This window comes from Eubalaena glacialis, chromosome 3, assembly GCF_028564815.1.
Source record: "Eubalaena glacialis isolate mEubGla1 chromosome 3, mEubGla1.1.hap2.+ XY, whole genome shotgun sequence".
In the NCBI taxonomy this organism is placed as follows: domain Eukaryota; kingdom Metazoa; phylum Chordata; class Mammalia; order Artiodactyla; family Balaenidae; genus Eubalaena; species Eubalaena glacialis.
This window is the reverse complement of record NC_083718.1, coordinates 178,209,255-178,228,387: the sequence shown is the minus strand read 5'-3', so window position 1 is coordinate 178,228,387 and position 19,133 is coordinate 178,209,255. Positions and strand designations below refer to the sequence as shown.

General features: G+C 51.4%; 1 protein-coding gene across 1 annotated transcript; it reads right to left on the bottom strand.

Annotated features, from left to right (window-relative positions):
- Positions 1-546: 546 nt before the first annotated feature.
- On the bottom strand, positions 547-1,397 carry LOC133087249 (uncharacterized). The gene is given in 2 exon segments (XM_061184071.1): positions 547-1,250; positions 1,253-1,397. Coding segments are annotated over 2 exon segments (849 nt in total).
- Between the last annotated feature and the right edge of the window lie 17,736 nt (positions 1,398-19,133).

The window sequence follows — 19,133 nt, the reverse complement described above, 5'->3', positions numbered from 1 at the left end:
AATAAATAAATAAATAAATAAAATAAAATCTATGCTCTAAAAAAAAAAGAAGAATATGAATAGGGATTGAGAATGAACAGCCTCAGCAGAGGCTAAGGGAGGCTGAGAAGCTCCCCAGTGATTCATTCAAGGTGTAAATCAGAGATTCCAAACTCAGATCTGTGGGCCTCACGTTCAGCTTGCAAGTACTTTTGTTCAGCCCTCAAACACCATGATATTTTTAAATTCGTTGCTAACACATAGAAAATCAGATTCCTGGCTTCTCTTGAAAAGGCAACCGCCCATTTGAGAGCTGGGTTTAGACGAGGTATCCCCTCTCCACTCAGCCACAGTCTCCACCACTCCCTACTACCACCCAGCCCCCTTCACCCATTCACTTTTACCTGCCCAGCCCTGTAGGTCCTCAAGTGTCTAACCCCCCATCTAAATGGCTGTCCCCACCACCACCCCCACTGGAGGCTTGGAAGGTACATTTTGCCACAAACAATTTATTTTCCACAACTGCAGCCTGATGGACGTGTGCCCACTTCACGGTTGGTGTCGATGTCACCACCAGCTACAGGGCTTAGAGATGGGCTCGGGGGCTCTCCAGCCTGAGAGGATTGCTTCCCAGAACTTGGGCAGATGAGCTAAGGAAAAGATCCCGTTGCCAGACAGGGGGAGCTCAGGCAACTTTATCTCCCGCTTCTGTGGCAGCATGGGAGTGAGGTTCCGGCTAGGAGGCCCGTGAGGGCAGCTCGGGTTGGTGGAGTCATCCATGTACTGCAAAGCGTGGGCAGCCCTGGAGGACGGCGCCATGCAGATGCTGGCGCAGGAGTTGTCAGAGGCGGCCAGTCTGGTGCTGGGGTTGGAGTACCTGCGGGGGAAGGAGTGGTCCAGGTGGTCCAGGTGGATGGAGTTGGCGGCGCGTTCCAGGTAGCTGGCTGCAAGCCTCGGCAGGCTCAGGGATGACTTAGGGCAGTTGGTGTAGAAGGCATTGGTGGATCTGTCAAGGTAGTTGATGCCTCTGATGAGTTGGTCCAGGGAGGTGGGGCCAGAGGGACCCGAGGGATGATCTGTACAGAGCAGGCAGTGGGGACTGCCACGACAAGCGGGCTTTCTGGCCACCTTGGGGCGCTTCACCAAGTGGCTCGTCTCCACATACCTGGAGCTGTAGGGCCGGCCCATGCAGATTCTCCTCACTGGAAGTCTGGGGGAGCCGGGGTTGTCGGACTGCTCTGAAGGGCTGCTGCTTGCCTCTGAGCCACTCAGGTACGAGAACACTTGAGGTTGTTAGCCCCGGTCACACTGGGGCCGTGGGACCAGCCTGGAGTCCCAGCCTGGGCCAGAAAGGACACATTGTTGGGATGGTTCAAGCGGCTGCAGGTGTTAGAACGGCTCACTTGGCGTCCAGGCATCGTCCCAGTCGGGCAGACAATGCTTCGTGGTGCGGAACTGCTGAGAATTCGCCTGGAAGCTGGTCCCCCGGGCCTGGCGAGGAGAGAGCTGGGTCACCTCTCCTTGGCTCCCTGCCACCTCCCCCTGGGCTTTCTCACCGGGTGTTCCTCTTCCCATCCTCCTCCCAGGCCCAGGGATTTTCAAGCTGGAAAGCGGCCACCGTATTCTTCAGAAAGCACAGAGGACAAGAGATGGGGAAGAAGGCAAGACCCTGAGAACAACTGAGGCCAGAGGACCCCTAGAAAAAGTGGGGCAGTCTCTGTTTTCCTTTAACTCTAGCCCACATTCTGAAATTCCCATTTACCTTTTAAGCAGGGACACTAGGAGACCACAAAGGCAAAGGACTGAATCTCTAATGGTGAAATTCCAGGTACTGAGACACACATTCTTTGGAGGTAATATCAAATAGCTAACCATCCACTACTCAATGCACCCTCATACTAAAAAATATGTCTTGGAAGCGATGCAATACATGCCCTCTCTCTTTGCCCAGCCCTTTGCTTGTGCTTTACGTTGTAAGTCTCACTACAAATCTAGGAGGTAGTTACTATTCTATTCCTATTTGACAGGTGGGGAAACTGAGGCTCAGAGAGATGACGTGACTTGCCTCAGATAACACAGCTTGTAAGTGGTGGGGGCCAAGGTACTATCTTGAGCGTGTCTGATGACCCTCAAGAGACAATGCCACATTGTCGGGGTGACTTTGCCCCCCCCCAGTCTACTGAGGAAGAATTCTCACCACACCTGTTGTCCTGTCTGCCTGGATGGGGGCACTGATGGGGAAAAGCAGATGGAGAGGGGTGCTTGTTAACCCTGTAACTGAGATGATCTTGGCTCTATGAACCCCAAGTTGAGGGAGCGGGGGCAAGGTGGTGTTGTAAGTCTACTAATGGGGCTGGGCTCGTGAGACAGAACCTTCCAGGATATTTGGTCTTCATCCTCTCTGACAGCAGGGAGCTCCTCATCCACCCCACAAGAGAAGTGGGCTTTGGGATTCCTACTCCTCCTGGTCTAAAAGTGGGCACCTCACAGGGACGAGGGCCTGCCCAGGCTCCAGTCCATTTAACCCCGCCTCCTGTCCCTGGGCCTGCCTGGGCAGTGGAGCCCCACCCCCATTCCCATTGTCCCTCAGGTCCCCAGTAGTCCCCCTTACCAGAAGGAAGGTTCTGATTTCTCTCCCCCACTACTACCAGCTTGATGCTAATTTTCCACTTCTGCCTAGTGAGAACGGAGCAGTATTTGAGCCTGTCCCACCCGGAAAACAGCTGCCTGCCCCTCTCCCAGCCCATGGCCCTTCAGCTGCCCTTGTCCATTGGGTCTGAATCGCGTGGAATGTCCAGACTCTCACCTCTTCCATCCCCGGTCCACCCCGCCCCCCATCTCCTCCTCTAGAAATATGGGAGGTGGCTGAGGGCTGGTCCCCAAGGCCCCCCTTCCCTTCCCTTCCTGGCTGCCTGGTCCCATCTGCCCTAAGGGCCCTCTCCCACTCTCCGCTCTACCTTCAGGAGGTAGACGACTAAGCCCTCCTCTTGCCCTCCACTGGGGAACACCCTCAGGCCGCTACTCCAGGCTGCTGGCCTTGTCATACAATCATGGAATCCTGGAGCTGGGAGAGGCCTCCAGGGGTCATCCTGGTCAGGCCCCTGCCTCAGGGCAAGTATCACGTTAAGCTCTCCACGACAGATGTGCCCTATTTTTAAAGTGAGGCTAGGGTGGACTTTTTCCAGTGTTCCCTGTTGTTTTTCTAGTGTTTAATTATGCTGAGAGTCAGGAAGTTCCATGCCGGACCTGATATAACTCTCGTTGGCTGTGGTCAGCATCAATTTTCTTTTCTCGTTGGCTCAGCAAACATTTATCAAGCCTCCCTAAAGTGCTGTCCCTTTGAGTGACCCATAACATAACAGCACTGTGTTTCCTCCCTTCTTGCCTGGTCCGCATGCAGTCAGCAACACCGTGTTGGGTCCCTACTAGGTGGTGGGCTAGAGCCTGAGGATTCCTTTCAGAACTCCTGTGCCCCCCACCCCACTGGGTCCTGGTCCATAAGGAGCATCTTGGACATATCCGTTGAATGAATGAACAAGATCCCCCTTTGAGATTTCATGGTATTTGCCCTCCATCATTTCCTTCCCGCAAGTATTGAAAATACACTTTTACTTTCTATTTTGAAAATTTTTCAAACTTACTGAAAACTTACAAGATAATGAACTCCCATATACTCTTCATTCGAATCTACTAATTATTAATATTTTGCCACATTTATCACCACACACACACACTATTATTATTTTGAGAGTAAGTTGCAGACAACGGCAGCCTTTACTCTTGAATACTTCAGCGTGTTATCTCCTACAAGCTGGGAGAACAAGGACATTTTCTTGCATATCCAGTTATCAAATACAGGATAGTTAACACTGATACAGCACTGTTAGCTAATACACAGCCCACAATTTACCGATTATTCCCTCCGATGTTCTCCATTGCAGCTGTATCTCCAATCCAGGAGCCAATTCACAATCAGGCTTGCCTTTAGTTTTCAGGTCTCTTTGGTCTCCTTCAACCTGGAAGTTCCTCAGTCTTTGTCTCTTATGACATTGATAGCTTTGAAGAGCACAGGCAAATTGTTTTGGAGAATGTTCTCCAATTTGGGTTTATCTGATGTTTCCTAATGATCAGCTGCAAGATCACAAAGCACATACACACAGAAGCCTCCACGGGACATTCCCCAGCTGTGAAGGGCCTTTTGCCCTGGGGTGGGGTGGTTATAGCTGCTGAAACAGGGAGCCAAGAGGAGGGCGCAGAGGGACCCCGGAGAAGGAGGAAGAGGGGTGTAGGGAAACTCAGTGGGCCAGGGAAGCAGTGGCTTGTGGGGCCTCAGCCAGGCCTGCTTCTGTTCTGGGCCGGGGGCCGGGCAGGCAGGCAGGCGGCCAGCGAGAGGGCTGGACCTCCACGCCGTTTGTCCTGAAGGTACCCAGGCGCCGAGATCACTGGCCATTTCTGGCCTGGGCATTAAGAGCCTCTGGAAATAGCTCCAGGACAATTATTTCAGGAGGAATGTGCTATTCCTCCATCTTCCCAGAAAGCCAGGCTGTATCCCATAAGATCAGGAATGTCTCTCTCCAGCCTCCCCAACTCCAGGGGATCCTGAGGTCCTCTGGGGGCCACAGAGGCCTTCCGAGCCAGGAGAGTCTGGGAGGCCAGAATGGGGTCAAGGAGACTAAAAACCCCCTTCTCCCGTGAGGGGAGGGGTGGTTCTGGCCTTAGGTCCTGGGCTCTCAGGGCCCAGCCTGGAGTCAGGCCTGCCGGCTGGGGTCCAGCTGACTCCAAGCCCAGGGACACAGGAGGGAGGGTGATGGGGAGCTGCCTACCCCGCCTCCTGCCCAGACCCACCCCTGAGAGACTGACCTGGTAGAGCACCTATTATGTGCCAAAGAACCTGACATTGTCAGTGCCAGGGCCCCACATTCACCCTCTCATTTAATCCTTGCAGCACCCCTAGGAGGTAGGTATTTTGCTTTCAAGATGAAGTCACTGAGGCTCAGAGAGAGCAAGAGACTTACCCAAGCTCACCCAGCAACCAGATTAAAACCCGAAGTTTTGGCTCCAGAGCCTACGGGCTTAAGCACTAAGTGAGGAAGAGGGTGGGTCACCCACTCACTCAGTGAGGACTCAGTAAGTGACCCTGTGAACTGAGAGGTTTTGGGAGGGGTCCAGCCGCCATCCTCCACCCCCCAGCCAAGGCCAGCTGCCTCTCCCTCCCTAGCACTGCAGGACGGATGTCCTCTGTCGGTGGGGTGCCCCTCCCCGCACGGTCTCCAGCCACAGCGGCCCCCACCCTTGTCCCATCTGGGCCGCCTCCAACCTTGGCTCCTTAGCTGCATTGACAAACCAACTGCAAATCATGGGCTTTCCAACAGCCCTTGCCCCTCCCTCTCTGTCCCCTCTCACCTGACTGCCCCTCCCTGCAGTCTTACCCACATCCCTCTCTCCTGTGCCCCACCAAGACCAACAGGGGTCCTTTCCCCACCCCAGGTTTAAAGAGTTCAAGGGCATCTCATTCCCCTGGGCTCCCCAAGAATGGAGGGAACAGCCCCCTTCTCCAGAGACCATAGGACCTGCCCCATTAGTGCATAGGCTGCTCATTAAATCCTCTCCTGCCACACAACAGTTCCCCCCCACCCCTTGCCCCTGGCCTTGAGATGGTGGGAGGAGTGTTCCCTTATTCTTTCAGCCACATGGCACTTGGAAGCATCACAGACCAGGAGCAAACCCAACAACTCAGCAGCCATACTTGTGAGTCCATCGCAGTCTGGGGAGACAGCTAGAGCCAGGAGCCATGACTCTATTGTCATTGTCCCACCCTGCCTGGAGGACATCTGTCCCAGCCTCTTGGCAGTGTGACTCACCTGAGCCCTTATCTGGCTTGGGGCCAACCTGCCTGCAGGGCTGAAAATCTCTCCTGGGCTGGGTTCTGGCCCTCCCTCGACTACAGCCTTCCATCCACCCAAGCACTGTGAGTCACACACCCTCATCCCCTAACACCCTCAAGGATATGGGCTCTCTGCTCGCCAGCTGCCCAAACAGCACCTCCCTAAACCCCTGTATGTCAGGAGCAAGCCAGGACACGTCTGAGTTCAGGAGCGCTGAGGCAGGTGTGGCTTGGCAGGAGCCCCAGCCAGCAAGAACTGCCCTCGTGCCAAGCCACCTCGGGGCTTTTGAGGTAGAGCAGCCAACCTGGGAGGGGACAGGACTCTCATCGTTATGGGGCCTGGGAAATTCCCTCTAAGGGGGCTGGGGATGATGGTCACGTGTAGGTTTATATACATCCTTACGTACACCCTTGCTTAGAGAGGACTTGGGAAGCAGGACAGTAAGTAACTGGTTTGTGCTGTGACCTCAGGTAAGTACTGAACTTGTCCGAACCTCAATCTCCCTTTCTGTAAAATGGGGGTAAGGAAGGTGCCCAGCGAACATTGCTGGCTCAACAGACTTGCAATAATAGCTAATGTTATTAGCTAGTAATAGCTAAATGCCCCCATGTTGCAGGCACAGTGTGCTGTAGTGGTAAGTGGGATTCAGCTCATACTGGCTCACAAAAGCCAATTCTGAAATATTCTAGAATCTGATGAACTCCTTGTTAAACCATTGGTAGCTTGAAATCAACCATGGCAGGAACATTTATACCACAGGAATTGGCAAATGCAACAAGTCAGGGGTTTTTTGGGTTGGGTTTTTTTCTTTTTTGAGCCCCCAGGTCATCAGCACACTACTGAAGCCATGTCACTGTGGCCAAATGACTTAACCTTTTTTTAAGAAATTGAAGTATAGGTGATTTACAATGTTGTGTTAGTTTCTGCTGTACAGCGAAGTGATTTAGTTATACATATATACATTCTTTTTTTCTATATTCTTTTCCATTATGGTTTATTACAGGATACTGAATATAGTTCCCTGTGCTATACAGTAGGACCTTGTTGTTTATCCAGACTTAACCTTTTTGAACCTCTGTTTCCTTACCCATAAAACCACAATAATAATGATCCACATGTAATGAATGCTTCCTGAGTCCCAGCTGCTGTGTGTAATTTTATGCATCGACTAGACTGGGCCATGGGATGCCCAGATACCTGGTTAAACATTACGTCTGGGTGTGTCTGTGAGGGTGTTTCTGGACGAGATTAGCATGTGGATTGGTGAACTGAGTAAAGCAGACCGGCCTCTGCTTGTGGATGGGCACCATCTAATCTGTTGAGGGCCTGAATAGAACAAAAAGGCAGAGGAAGGTTGAATTCATTCTCTGCCTGACTAGTTTAACTGGGACATCCATCTTCTGGCCTCGGTACTCCTGGTCCTCAGACCGTCAGACTTAGGCTGGAATCTATGCCATTAGCTATCTAGTTCTTAGGCCTTTGAACTATACCACCAGCTTTCTGGGTCTCCAGCTTGCAGACAGGGGATCATGTGACTTCTCAGCCTTGCATAACTGCATGAGCCAATACCTAATAATAAATAAATATATGTATGTATATATAAATATAAAAAAATATAATGTATGTACATATATATACAACATATACTATAGTATATAGTATTACATAACATTGTACTATATATGTTGCTATATGTATGTGTGTGTATGTGTATATATAAAAGTTTGTGTCCCCCCCCCCCCAAATTCGTATGTTGTAACCTAATCCCCAGTGTGATGGGATTTAGAGGTGGGGGCCTTTGGGAGGTGATTAGGCCACTGAGGGGAAAGCCTTCATACATGGGATTAGTGCCCTTATAAAAGAGACCCCAGAGAGCATCCTTGCCCCTTGTGCCATTTGGGAATGCAGTGAAAAGACAGCCATCTCTGACCCAGGAAGTGAGCTCTCACTAGACACTGAGTCTGCTGGTGCCTTGATCTTGGACTTCCCAGCCTCCATAATTGTGAAAAATAAATGTTATTTAAGCCACCCAGTCTATGGTATTTTTGTAATAGCAGCCCAAACACAAAGACACACACACACAAACACACACACACACACATACACACACATATGACTAAGAAATACATATATATATATATATATATATATATTTCCTATTGATTCTGTTTCTCTGGAGAACCCTGACTACTACACTGTGCTGAGTGCTTTATATGTATTCGCTCATTTACTTCCCATTACAACCTTACAAGGTAGATGTTAATAGCATCTCCATTTTTTAGATGAGAAACTGAAGGGCGGAGGTGAATTAACTCACCTAAAAGAACATGGCCAAGACATGAACCCAAGCAATCTGGCTCAGGTCTGCCCACTAAACATTGCACCTGCTACCTCCAGGGCCATCACTGCAGTTGCCATTTATTAAGCAATTCCTGAGTGGAGACACTATGCTAAGGGTTTTCTACATATAACAGGTGGACCCCACAGCCCTCCAGCTTTCTGGGGTTACCTTTTCCTTTAATAATCAAATAAAATAGCTCAAAGCTCCATTCCATGTACATGGGAAGTTCAGAGCCTTCTTCACTATTTCTGAGGCACCCGGGGGCTGTTACGGTCTCTTGTCACCTTTCACTCTGAATCTCTGCTTCTGGACCAATTCTCAGCCCCCTCTTCTGTGACTGTCATCATCTCTCAGCAAAGCTGCACCCTTCCTCCACCACGGTGATCACTACTCCCTCCTCATCTGTGCCCCAAACCACCTATGATAGACTTGACTGAGGCGCAGGCTGCCAGAGGGTGACAACACTCAGCACAGGACAGAAAACTGCCCGACATAGAATAAACGGCCATCGCTCAGTTCTTCATGTCTCCTCTCCTCCTTTGTCCTCGGGTCCGGGCCGCCCACCATGAAGCTCTCAGGAAGCCCTTCTCCATCTCAGCTCCTCTCCCCTCGTCCTCTTCTGAGGCACTCGCCCCCGCAGGGCTCCCCCTCCTCGGACTGCTGACGTCAAAGTCGACATTTCCGGGTCTTGGTTGACCGTACAAAGTTGCTCCCTTGATTCTCATCTGGGTGGGGTGGGGAAGGTCACCTTCCACGTGAGGGTGCTTTCCTCCTGCCACCCCCGCTAAGATGTGGCGCAGCTGGTGACAATGTTTCCCTTCCTGTAAATATGCTTTGGATGACTAGATCCTTTCAATAACATTGTGAGGTAGAGCCTTTGTCTTCCCGGAGAGGAACTCAGCACTGAGACTCTGCTTTGTGCATGTTCTACGAGACATAGGACCTTTGGGGAAGTTACCTCCCTTATCTGAGCCTCAACTGCCTCATCTGGAAGCTGGAATAGTAAGAATACCTGCCCCACAGTGTTGATCCCTCGGTGTGTTGTAAACTCTCGATAAATCTTGGCTGTTCAATATTTGACAGATGAGGAAATTGGGTTCTAGGCCCAGCTGTGTTCTTTTTTTTAATAAATATATTTATTTTATGTATTTATTTTTGGCTGCGTTGGGTCTTCGTTGTTGCGCGCGGGCTTTCTCTAGTTGCAGCGAGCGGGGCTACTCTTCGTTGCGGTGTGCAGGCTTCTCATTGCGGTGGCTTCTCTTGTTGTGGAGCACGGGCTCTAGGCCCGTGGGCTTCAGTAGTTGCGGCACATGGGCTCAGTAGTTGTGGCTCGTGGCTCTTGGGCTCTAGAGCGCAGGCCCAGTAGTTGTGGCACACGGGCTTAGATGCTCCGTGGCATGTGGGATCTTCCCGGATCAGGGCTCGAACCCGTGTCCCCTGCACTGGCAGGTGGATTCTTAACCACTGTGCCACCAGGGAAGTCCCCCAGCTGTGTTCTTAATGTGCCGAATGACCTGGGCCTCAGTTTGCCCAAATGGAAAGGAGACAGTGGGACTGAATGGTCTCTGAAGCCCGTTCCAGGCCTGTTGTTCTCATTAATGGCATCCGTGAGTCTTTACCGCGTGCGCTCAGGACCCTTCCAGACCTCGCCTTATGTATGTCTTCATCTCCATGTTCATTGGACTCCTTTCTAATAAACTGGTAAACATGAGTAAGGTCCTGAGTTCCGTAGGCCATTCTAGCAAATTACACCTGAGGAGGGGGTGGTGGGAACCCCCAATTTATGGACGGTTAGCTCAGAAGTATAGGGGTAGGGAATTCCCTGGCGGTCCAGTGGTTAGGACTCGGCACTTTCACTGCCAGGAGCCCGTGTTGGATCCCTGGTCAGGGAACTAAGATCCTGCAAGCTGCACTGTGTGGCCAAAAAAAAAAAAAAAAGTACAGGGGTAGCCCCTGGCCACCAGCCACTGGTGTGTGAAGTGGAACTGAGCCCTGTAACTTGTGGGATCTGGTGCTCATACCAGGGAGATGATAGTGCTAGAAACGAATTGAATTATTGAGTAACCAGTGGGTGTCAGAGAATTGGAGCATTGGTTGGTATCAGAAAACACCTCACAGCCCCTTTTTGAAAAAAGCTCTTACTTGGAGCCCACAAAAGAAACATGTCCCAGGAGTCAAGGAGAGGATCTGGTTCGGGCTGGGAAGGGAGTTGCCAGGGACCACTGGGAAGATGGGACAAAGCTTGGTGGCGGGTTCCCAAGGGGCATAGTACTATTCTTTAAACTTTTCTGTGTGCTTGAAATATTTCACAGTTATCAACTTTAAAAAAAAAGCAGGGATGGGATGTCACAGAAAGAGCCCTGGATGGAATCTGGAGTCCTAGGTCCTGGCTTCAGTTATGCCATTGGACCACTCTGTGACTTGAGCAAGTCACAGCCTTCCTCCGGGCCACAGGGGCCAGTCTCTAGCAGCCCTTCCAGCGCTGATATTTTATTAGACAGTTTTCATTTACTTCAGTCCAAATACGTATTGAATGTCTGTTAGGTGCTTATCTATTTACATGTCTGACCTCCCGAGTGGACACTGAACCCCTGGAGGGTAGGGGCTGTCTCCTCACCCCTGTCTCCCTGGCGCCCAGCACAGGCCCCTGTATTTAGTGAGTTGTCTGAATGAAGGAAGGAAGGACAGAAAGAATGACCACCAGGCCCCTGAAGGGTTTGGAGTCTGTGGTTGGGGTCCACTGTGGGGAAGCCTGGGGTCTCCTCAGTACTGGAGCTCACTGGGTGTCCATCCTCTTGCCTGTACCCCTGGGGTGCCTGCACTGGGGTGGGAGGTGAGCACGGCTGTGGGAACAGGAGAAGAGCCAGCTTGGAGGCTTACAGGCTTCCACTTCCTGCTACAGACCCTGCCCAAGACTGGCTCCAGCCCTAACCTCTGACCCACTGGGAGAGCACCAGGAAACAGGCCGGAAGGCAGGAAGCCTCCCTTGGGCTTGGCTTGGGCCCAGGTCACTACCAGGCCTGGGCTGAGTCCTGAGTCCAGTGGGCCAGAGCCCACTTTGCTTGCCCAGCCTGCAGAGCTCAGCTGCTCTGCCCCAGCTCCTCAGCACCTCCTTTGTCCCTGAGACCACTGCCAGCTGTTCAGTAAACATGGAGCAGCCTGCATGTGCAGGGAGGACAGCTGGGGTCAGGAAACCTGGGTTCAGTTCCCAGCTCTGCCTCTCAGAGGCTGGGTAAGTGGGGGCACTTTACCTGCCTCCATGAGCTCGGTTTCTTCATTGTATTTGTTGTGGAGATCAAAGCAGAGACGGTCTTGGTCTCAAACCATATTCAAGGAACTAAAAGATAAGTCCAGCTTACAGATAGAGTCGAAGCCACCTGAAGCCCTGGCCAACCCTACTCCCTCCCTGCTTGGAGGGTGTCACTGTCCGGACCACTGATGATCTTTGCTATCATGTTTATCCCGTTCCCACACGTTGCTGTCCCGAATATTACTGATTTGCCTGTTTTCAAATGCTATGTATATTATGGTATTATACTGAATGCATTATTCTGTAATTTGCCTTTTTACTCAATGAAATGCTTTTGAGATCTAGCCATATCGATACATGGAACTCGAGCTCCATAATCTTCAATCTTTAGTGCTGCTTTCTACAAATATGCCACGATTCATCCGCTCTCCTCTCGATATACATTTAGGTTGTTTCCAATTATGTTTGGTTATTTCAAGCAACACTGAAATAAATATTCTTTTCCGTGTCAAAAAATGATTTATGCAGAGATAAGTGTTTTCAGGGAGCTTACATACATTGACCAGTGATGTTCGCTATTCATTTTGATGACACCATCTCCTGAACCCCAAATCAAGGTCAACAATTTGATGATAGAACAGACCATTTGAGGTTGGGACTCGCTGGAATGCAAAGGCAATAATTGTCACCCTCTCTTCAGTGCTCCCTAAGGGCCAAGCCCCATGCTAAGTGTCCTACCTGCTCAAATTATCAAAAAGAAATCCCTGTGAGGGAGCTACTGGTATTACCCCAGCTGAGGAAAGCCAGGTGCAGAGAGGTCAGATATCTTGGTCAAGGTCATAACAACAATGGTTGAGCTTGAATTCAAACCAAACCTGGGTCCATCCGACTCTGCTTACCCATATTTTAGCCAGACAGACTAGAGGGGTCCCAGCAGAAGCCCCCAGACGTGGCAGCATAAAGGCAAGAGGGACTGATCCCAGCCATGGGCTCAGGGAGGCCTTCCTTAGGAAGGCGCCAGTCCCAACTGGCCTAGAAAGATGCGGAGCATTGCAGTGGCAGCAATGGGCAGCATCTGGAAAAAGAGACACATCAGGCCCAGGCCTCGAGGCTGGTAGATTTAGCACTGCCCCCTTCACTCACCTCCCGTTGGCCCCTCCCTGCCACACACTTTCCTTGCATTTCTCTTTCCCCCTGATTCTACCCTGATCTGTCTGCTGTCCACCCTTCTTTCCAATTCTTCTCTTTTTACCTTTTTTCTCTTGGGTCATCTTATCTCTCTTCATTCCCCCAATAATCCATCCATCCATGCATCGATCCATGCATCCGTGCATGCATGCATGCATGCATCCATCCATCCATCCGTTTACTTATCCATTCATCCGACATGAACTGAGCACCAATGCTGTGTCTGGACATTGGAGCCTGAGTGAGGCTGTGCCTAGAGTTGGTGGTGAGTGCATTCATCACACTCAGCTAAACTTCCATGAGGAAGCTCTGAGACCTGTCCTCCCCCTCAAACACACCCAGAGACAAACACACCCTTACACAAACCAGGCAACCTCCTAGGAAAAAACCTGAAGAGACAGTCATGGCTCTCTGGCATCCCCTGCTGGTAACTTGAGAGATTACCTCCTGGGCTGGAGAGTTCCAACGTGACTCAGGGCGGGGCTGCCCTGGCTCCCAGACTTTGCTCCTCCTGCGCTGCAACTTCTGCCAGCGATTCCACTTTAGGGGCTACTCAGAGTGGGGTTCTTGTCAGAAATGTTTAATTCCCTAGCCGTTGCTAGGCCCAAGCCAAAGGCCAGAGTATGAAACAGTGAAAGAGATTGTTATGGATTGGATGTTTGTGTCTCCCTAAATTCATATGTTGAAACCTAACCCCCAATGGAGCCTTTGAGTGGTAATAGGTCGAGAGGGTGGGGCTCTCATGAATGGGATTGGTGCCCTTGTAAGAAGAGACATGAGAGCTTGCTTCCTTGTTCTCTGCTCTCTGCTGTGTGAGGGTACGATGAGAAGATGGCCATCTGCAAACCAGGACAGGGGATCTACCATCACCTTGATCTTGGACTTCCAGCCTCTAGAACTGCAAGAAATAAATGTCTGTTGTTTAAGCCACCGAGTCTATGGCATTTTGTTACAGCAGCCTAAGCAGACTAAGAGATGTTTGCTTATTTTATTTTATTTTTAATATTTTTATTTTATTTTATTTTTATTTACTTATTTTTGGTTGCATTGGGTCTTCGTTGCTGCATGCAGGCTTTCTCTAGTTGCGGCGAGCAGGGGCTACTCTTTGTTGTGGTGCGTGGATTTCTCATTGCAGTGGCTTCTCTTGTTGCGGAGCACAGGCTCTAGGTGCGCGGGCTTCAGTAGTTGTGGCACATGGGCTCAGTAGTTGTGGCTCGCGGGCTTATTTGCTCCGCGGCATGTGGGATCTTCCCGGACCAGGGCTCGAACCCGTGTCCCCTGCATTGGCAGGCGGATTCTCAACCACTGTGCGACCAGGGAAGTCCCTGTTTGTCTATTTTAATGCGGAGGAATGTGTGCTGTCCAGTGTGTATGTGAATCCTGCATGTTTGTGCTCTGCTGTGTGTATGCTCGGGGGTGTGTACATGGGGGAGCCAAGGTGCACATTCCAAGCGTGTGCTCGCACACCATGCCCCAAGCACGATGGAGATGTGCGTGTGAGTGATCCTAACCTGTGCACACCAGGTGTCCTCAGGAATGTGCGTGGGAAGACACCCATGCAGCCTTCTCACACGTAGATAGGATAACCCTGAGGCCTCGACTCCCAGAGTTCCTAGTGGCTTGGGCCCCAGTTGTCCACTAACACAGCCTGTGTTGGCTTCCTTACCTTCCCTGTCTCACTTCCCTGCTCCCCTATACGGGCTTCTTGGGATCACCTCCAAAATAAACTACTTGCATGCAAATCCTTGTCTCCAGATCTGCTCCTTGGACAACGAAGGAGGCAGCCCGAGAGGAGAGGCCAACTCGCTGAGGCTGGCAGAGCATGAAGATGGCAAGAGCCTGGGTCCCCGATGGCATCACTGCGCCTCTGAGCTAACCAATCGGCAACTGTCCCACCTCCCCACCCCCACCCCTTCCTTCTGGTTAGCTGAGAAAACCCTAATCATTTAAGTCTCTTTTAATGGAGTTGTCTGTTTCTTGTGTGCACTCTTCCATGTGAAGGGCGGGTCGGCAGCCACTTGAGGACGAGCCGTAGTGGGTATAGCACAGCTGAGTGTATGTGTGTGTATGCACACGAGGGGCACTGAGGGACTGCCTGCTGTGTGCAGGCCCCCTGTAGTGACTGTGTATATGGGACACAGAATCGGGTTGGCCTGGCATGTCTGTGCCCGTCCCCGTGGTTCCCCTGTCAGCTCCAGGCTTCGTCTTTCTTGAGCACCGACCTTGTCCTCAACCCACCTGCTTCTCCACTGCCCTCACGCTGGTTACCTGGACAACCTCTGTAGAATCCCAGCTGGCCTCCCCGATGGTATTCTTGCTCCTCTTTAAACTATTTTCCACTCAGCAGTCAGAGATAGAGTCTGAAAACATGTTGGATCATGTTGTTCTCTTGGGGGGTTTTGGCTGCACCACGAGGCTTGTGGGATCTTCGTTCCCCGACCAGGGATCAAACCCGGACCCTGGCAGTGAAACCGCCAAGTCCTAACCACTGGACGGCCAGGGAATTCCCGTGTTGTTCTCTTGTTACAAACACTTCAAAGGCCCCCGTAGCTCTGGGGCACCTGCTCCGCAGAGGTCACCGGTCTCGTCTCTGCCCTCTCTTCCCCTCCCAGGGAAGCTCCAGCCTTAGGATAATTCCTCACTGCATCCCTGTTGGACCCAGGAATGGGGGGACTGACTCCTGCAGGCTGGGTTTCCCAGGCACCCATGACAGCTGGTTTCCAGCTGGGTTCAGCCAATGGGAGGCACTGGTGGAGATGGGAGTGCAGGAGGAAGAGAGAAGCCAGGGTATCTCTCCCCTGCACCTCCTCCATGGCTCCCACGGAACTGGCCTGGACAGGGCCCAGCTTCTGCTGAGCAACCCCAGCTCATCTCATCCCTCCGTCCCCAATCCTGGGAGGAACCATGGCTAAGCTCTAAGCCCTGTTGTCTTCTTAGCACTTCCCTCACCTGGGTAACCAATTCCCTCCATGTCAAATACTTGAGATTCCTGTTTTCTGGTTTGACCCTGAATGACACCACCAGCCATCTGACTTTCCAGCCCGAGGAGGAAGCCAGCAGCCTACGTAGGGCAGAGACACGGAAATAGCAGAGGACGGAACCGAATCTTGGGGCACCTCCCCTGCGCTCCCCCTGCCTCCAGACTTGAAGTCAAGTCCTGTGAGATGATGAATTTCCTAACTGTTTACCTTAGGCAGGGTTTCCTGCTACTGGCATCTGAAAACATTGGTGGTATTCGGTGCCAGGAATCTGCAGCTGTCCCCAATATCTATTCTCCCTTTCTTCCACGGTAAGAGGCATTTTCCTTGTGCACAGGACATTTCCCAGTCTCCCAGGCAGCCGGGGTCGGGGGTGGTGGTGGGGAAACCACAAGCTGATTTCTGAGCATGGTCAGAAGAGATGTAAATTCCAGGTTGGGTGCTTAAAGATAAAGCGCAAGCTTGCCCCTTCCCTTTCTCTGTTTGGAATGTGGGTGTGGTGTAGGAGCCATTGCAGGCTGTATTAGTTTCCTGGGGCCACCAGCTGGGTCACAACAGAAATGTATTCTCTCCCAGGTCTAGAGGCTAGAAGTCTGAAATCAAGGGGTCAGCAGGGTTGGTTCATTCTGAGGGCTGTGAGGGAAGGATCTGTTCCAGGCCCTTCTCTTTAGCTAGTAGGTGGCTGCCTTCCTTCTATGCGTGTCTCTCTGTGTCGAAATTTCAGCTTTTTATAAAGATACAAGTCATGCTGGATTAGGGCCCACCCTAATGACCTCATCTTAACTAATTACATCTGCAATGACCCTATGTCCAAATAAGGTTACATTCGGAGGTACGGGGGAATTTAGAGAGGGGAACACAGTTGAACCCATGCCTTGCGGGTGAGGGCACACCCTAGAGTTGGAGGAACTGAGAAATAGAATGAGCAGATGACTTCACAGAGCAAAGCTGCCATGCCAGCCTGGACTTTGAGGTTAGAGGAGAATAAATTTCTCTCTTATTCATGCACCATTATTTGGGGTCTCGGTTACATTCAAACAAACGTGTGTCATAGGTCAGGGTCTGGGAAGGGAACGGATGTCAAGCCCAAGGGGTAATTGAGGAATATTTAATAAACGTGCGGGGACTTCCCTGGTTGTCCAGTGGTAAAGAATCCGCCTTTCAGTGCAGGGGATGCGGGTTCAATCCCTGGTCAGGGAACTAAGATCCCACATGCCTCGGGGCAACTAAGCCTGCGTGCCACAACTAGTGAGCCTGCGCGCCTCAACTAGAGAGCCCGTGTGCCTCAACTAGAGAGCCCGTGTGCCGCAAACTACAGAGCCCAGGCGCCCTGGAGCCTGCTCGTCACAACGAGAGAAGAGAAAAACCCTCACACCACAAATAGAGAGAAGCCCGTGCACCACAACAAAGATCCCATGTGCCAACTAAGACCCGACACAGCCACAAATAAACAAAATAAATAAATAAATAAAAAATAAATCTTTTAAAAATAAATAAATAAATAAAAGTGCGGATGGGGTTGGAGAAACTGACAAGGAATGGTGAGACATCTCAAGGCTAGCAACCGTGGGGAGCCGATATCACCCCCGGGCCTGAAAAGGCAGAGGGAGGAAGCAGTGAATGGAGCCCTGAGGTAGGAGCTGCGGGGAAAGGTGAAGGTCCCCTGACAGGAGCCAGGGCCTTTGATGGAGGGATGCAGGCGTTGGGATAGATGCCCCATCTTCCTGTCCTCCAGTCTCCTGCTGGCACCTTCCACTGACTGAACGAAACCCAGAGGACCATGGAGCCCATGGATGCTTCCATCAGGTCAGCCAGCAGGGCAGGGTGGGTGGAGACCGGCGAGGGGCAGATGGAGAGCGTCCAGTGGGCTGACACCTGGTTCCTGCAGCCATACTCCCCCTGCTGGTGACAGGTCAGTGCCTGGAATCTAGTAGGTGTTCGACAAACATTTGTTGAATGTGTACGTGCCAGGAGGGCCGTGGAATGAGAGCAGGGGAAGGAGGGGGCTTCACACCTCCAGCCCCTTCGTCACCACCATCCCCCAGAGCAGTGGAGGTGGGGGGGTGCTTCTCCCACCCACCTGCTCAGCCCCAGGAAGACAGGGCACTGGCCCATATCCCTCCCCAGTGCCACTGTCCAGCATCACCTCGGGTCCCAGCTGAGGCAGTGTCTTCCTCGGGGCAGGAGCCACCTGCATGTGGTCCCAGCCCTGGGTCCCCTAGGTGGCTTCTTGGTGCCATTGCAGGGCCAGGGGGGCACCTGCCTGACCTCTGAGGCTGAGCTGTCCCATCTGAGAGGGATGGGGCTGGTAGCTGGGGTGCCACAGGGCAGTGAGGCACAGGGACTTAAGGTCACTGTGGGTGATTCAAGGTGAACATTGGCACCTTAGAGAGAAGTCCTACAGGAAAGATCCATTTGAACTTTGTTTAATCTCGTATTTCCCAAGCCCATTGGATCTTTGATTCTTTATTGAGTGCCCACTGGGTTCTGGGTGGGAGCTGAGCCCCCAGCAGGGAACACAGCAGGGGCTCCATTATCGTGGCTTGTTTGTCACAGAACACGGATTAACATCCTCCGAACGCTGCTCTTCAGAACGACCGTCCAAACGCTGCTGCTTGGCTGGCTTCTCCGGGAAGCGCAGAGGGGCGGGCCTCCAGATGTGCCCTTTATGAGAGTCAGGGGAGGAAGAGTCCGGGCATTGAAGCATCTTTAGCTTCATTCATTCATTCGTTGCCTCTTTGTTTTTTTCACATCTTTACTGGAGTATAACTGCTTTACAATATTGTGTTAGTTTCTGCTGTACAACAAAGTGAATCAGCCACATGTATACATATATCCCCATATCCCCTCCCTCTTGTGTCTCCCTCCCACCCTCCCTAGCCCACCCATCTAGGTGGTCACAAAGCACCGAGCTGATCTCCCTGTGCTATGCAGCAGCTTCCCACTAGCCATCCATTTTACATTTGGTAGTGTATATATGTCCATGCCACTGTCTCACTTCATCTCAGGCTCCCCTTCCCCCCCGTGTCCTCAAGTCCGTTCTCAACGTCTGCATCTTTATTCCTGCCCTACCACTAGGTTCATCAGTACCATTTTTCTAGATTCCATATATATTCATTAGCATACGGTATTTGTTTTTCTCTTTCTGACTTACTTCACTCTGTATGACAGTCTCTAGGTCCATCCACCTCATTACAAATTCATTTCGTTCCTTTTTATGGCTGAGTAATATTCCATTGTATGTATATATACCACATCTCTTTAATCCAATCATCTGTTGGTGGACATTTAGGTTGCTTCCATGTCCTGGCTACTGTAAACAGCCTCTTTTAATGTAATGTGTATATTGCTGTGTACACACCATGTGCCAGGCCTCTTCTGGCGCTGGGAATTCAAAGATAGGTAAGAAAGTTTGGCCCTCATGAAGTTTCCCACCAGGTGGGAACTAGAAACAATGAAAACGCTCCTCCCTAAGAAAAGGCTCCTCAGCTGCCCCAGCCTCCTTACCCTCT